Source organism: Octopus bimaculoides, chromosome 7, assembly GCF_001194135.2.
Source record: "Octopus bimaculoides isolate UCB-OBI-ISO-001 chromosome 7, ASM119413v2, whole genome shotgun sequence".
Lineage (NCBI taxonomy): Eukaryota > Metazoa > Mollusca > Cephalopoda > Octopoda > Octopodidae > Octopus > Octopus bimaculoides.
In genome coordinates this window covers 89,695,918-89,699,662 of record NC_068987.1, presented here as the reverse complement: position 1 = coordinate 89,699,662, position 3,745 = coordinate 89,695,918, and the positions used below count along the sequence as shown (strand labels likewise).

Sequence of the window (3,745 nt, the reverse complement as noted above, 5' to 3'; positions counted from 1 at the left end):
CCTGCGGTATAACCATCCACCTTGGAGTTATATATATATATAAGACACAGGCATTGCTGTATGATAAGAAGTTTGCTTCCCAACTACATGGTTCTGGGTTCAATCCCACTGCATTTCACCTAGAGCAGATGTCTTCACGGCTGACTAGCCTTCGTGCCGGTGGCACGTAAAAGCACCCACTACACTCTCGGAGTGGTTGGCGTTAGGAAAGGCATCCAGCTGTAGAAACTCTGCCAAATCAGATTGGAGCCTGGTGTAGCCATCTGGTTCACCAGTCCTCAGTCAAATCGTCCAACCCATGCTAGCATGGAAAGTGGACATTAAACAATGATGATGATGATGAAAGAAGCCCATCTCTCTATATATATATGTACTTGTGTGTGTATATATATATATATATATATATATACACATATATGTGTGTCATCATCATCGTTTAATCTGTGTGTGTGTCTTCATTTTTATCTCTTACCACCACTCGACAACCAGAGTTGGTTTGTTTACATCCATGTAACTTAGGCAGCATGCTAACAGAATAAATACCAAGCTTAAAAATATACATACTGGGGTTGATTCATTAAACTAAATCCCTTCAAGGCAGTGCCCCAGCATGGCTACAGTCCAATGACTGATACAAGTGAAAGATACACACATGTATGAATGGAAGGTTTCCACACAGTTTTGTCTGTCAAATTCCTCTGACAGGAGACATTAGTCAACCTAAATTTATAAAACGCACACTTGCCGAAGGTGCTGTGCAGTTGGGTTGAAACCAGAACCACATGATTGGAAAATTACCTTCTTAGCCTCTAACCATGCCTGCAAACCCAAACGAATTTGACACCCTTATTTCAAGTATGATTTAACCCTTTTGATACCAACCCAGTTGAAACCACCTCTGGCTCTGAGTATAAATGTCTTGTTTTCAAAAGTTCTGAATTGAAATCTTCCTCCAAACCTTAATCACAAATTATGTTATTTTGATAAATTCTTTGTTATATTTAAAATTAATTGAAAGAAACACAGAGCACCTCAACAGAAATATGGTAACAAAATGATTGAGGGAGATTCAGCTACTGCTTCTGTTAGATCAAGCAACTACATAGAGGCTTCTTGAGTACAAATCTCATCAAGGCCAACTTTGTCTTTCATCCCTTGGGGACCCAGTAAAACAAAACACAGGACATACTAAGATCAATTTAACTGACTTATACCTCACCATAAATTTCTGGTTTTGTTCTTCTGTTAGAAGCAAATATTAGAGATTTTAGGTTTTAAATTATTAGAAAGTTTTACATTGATTATTGAACACTGTTTGTTTGTTTGTCCATTGATAAGATATCTCAAGAACTGCTGGATGGATTCAGCTGAAACGTTCAGGGATGTTTGGCCTCATGACTGGCACAAACTGATTAGATTTTGGGACCAATCCAGTTCCAGACAAGGATTATGGATTATTTTTCCTGTTTTTTTAAACTTAATTTTTGAGAATGGTCAAGTTCATTTTTAGTATTCTCGTTTGTGAGAGCAGTTGAGTTTGTTTCAGATATTCTCATTTTAAAAACCATCTCCGGCTAATTGTTGAGAGGACGTTGGTGTTGCCTTGGCGGAGGTTTGTGCCATTATGAGGAGGAGTAGGAGGGTGGCAATCTGGTGGAACCGTAAGCATGCCAGACAAAATGTCTAGATGCATTTCTTCCAGCTATATCTTCTGAATTCAAATTCTTTACCTTTCAGCCTTATTAAAATAGCCATTGGTTAAGCACTGGGGTCAGTATAATCAACTAGCCTCTCCTCAAAACTTTCAGACTTTGTGTCTGTAGTAGAAAAGAATTATTATTAGCGGGAGGAAGAGAAGAAAGAAGAAGTGGCAGACAGAATATTTATCTGAACTTAGTTACATCCTCAACATCCTGAATTCCACAAATCCCATTGGGATAGGCATTGCCTTTCACCCTTTCAGGTCAATGATGTAACATACCAGTCAAATACCAGAGTTAATACAGAGAACTGTATCCCCCGCCCCTATATTGTGTTGCATCATACCCAGTTACCCTAAAATGTATGTCTTCTTATATGTGTTAGAAATTTTTTTTTTTTTTTTTCCCTCTCTTTAGGATGATGAGTTTGAGGGACTCCAATCTCTTCCTGTGGACCATAGCTTTCAGTCTAGTAGGTGAAATCTTTTCTATTTTTATTTAAATGTCCTGATATATTTTTTATTTTTTGTTTATTTTATGTCATACTTGTAAATATCTTCTACATGATTTTAAGCATGAGGTATATTTGAAAAACCCTTGAATGTTTGTATTCTTTTCTACTCTAGGCACAAGGCCCGAAATTTTAGGGGAGGAGACCAGTCAACTGGTACTTAATTTATCAACCCCGAAAGGATGAAAGGCAAAGTTGAACTCAGAATGTAAAGACAAGGAAAATACCGCTAAGCATTTCGCCCGGCGTACTAACGATTCAGCCAGCTTGCCACCTTAAACTCTTGAATGTTTATATTATAGCCAATATGTATCATCGTTGTTGTATTTATACACCTACTAGCTTATAATGAGAATGAAGTAGTATTTATATATATATATTGGGTTGGCCATAAAGTCTGTTCAGTTTTTTAAGCAGAAAGCAATTTATTTAATCAATGATATAATTCCTGTTTTGTTCTTGTATCTTCTGCCATCTTGTAGACAGATCCATTATTCCCTGCTCAAAGAATTTATCTTCCAGGTTGTAACCTCTTCAGAGTCTAAGGTCTGTCCATTCATTGAATTGTGAAAAGACCAAAACCGGTGCAAATCTGAAGTTGCAAGGTTGAACAAATATGGAGGGTGCAGCAAAACTTCCCAGCCAAGTTCCAGCAACTTCTGCCATATCTGCAAAGAAGTGTGCAGTCTGGCATTGTCATAATGTTTTCACAATTAGCAAGTGTTAGACGCTTCATTTAATTACTGCATTTAATTTGTCTAAGTGGTCACAGTGCCCATCTAAATTGATTGTACTGTCTGTGGGAAGAAGCTCACAAAAGGTAGTGCCCTTCTAATCCCACCAAATTGAAAGCATAACCTTCTTCAGGTGAAGTCCTGCTTTAGAGTTTCTGGTGGTTTACCACACTTTGTTTGTTCTTCCCATTGTTATAGACAATCCATTTTTTTGTTCTTTGTTACCATTTTCTTCACATTTCTGCAATGAATTGCAGATGAAACTCCATTAATCAAAGTAAGTCTCCTACTTATGTTGGGACTGGAACCTTGAGCCTGCTGATGTAACCAAGTTGATTCAGATGGCTTTCAACACTCAATTTGGATATTTGGGGAATATCTGCAACCAACAGGGGTTGGTGTTATTGTTAATCTCAGATAGTTGTCTAGAATGAGTTCATTTTGAACCAAAATATTTCCTAACTAAAATCTTCACAACTCCTTCTGACGTGTACTTTCTATAACAGCATCCTCTCCATACACAGCACACATCTTCCAGTAGGTTTTTGCTGCCTTCCTGCCTTTACTCTTTTACTTGTTTCAGTCATTTAAATGCAGCCATGCTGGAGCACCGCCTTTAGTCGAGCAAATCGACCCCAGGACTTATTCTTTGTAAGCCTAGTACTTATTCTATCGGACTCTTTTTGCCGAACCGCTAAGTTACGGGGACGTAAGCACACCAGCATCGGTTGTCAAGCGATGGTGGGGGGACAAACACACATACATATATATATATATATATATATATATACATATATACA

At 37.8% G+C, this 3,745-nt stretch overlaps 1 protein-coding gene across 2 annotated transcripts in view; it reads left to right on the top strand.

Moving 5' to 3' along the window:
* LOC106872800 (ER membrane protein complex subunit 10) overlaps positions 1–3,745 on the top strand; it is a 26,415-nt gene that overhangs the window by 5,716 nt on the left and 16,954 nt on the right. For both annotated transcript variants that reach the window (XM_014919913.2, XM_052969795.1), the window contains exon 2: positions 2,118–2,172. In XM_014919913.2, the coding sequence (XP_014775399.1) occupies positions 2,118–2,172 (55 nt within the window). The remainder of the gene's footprint in view (positions 1–2,117; positions 2,173–3,745) is intronic.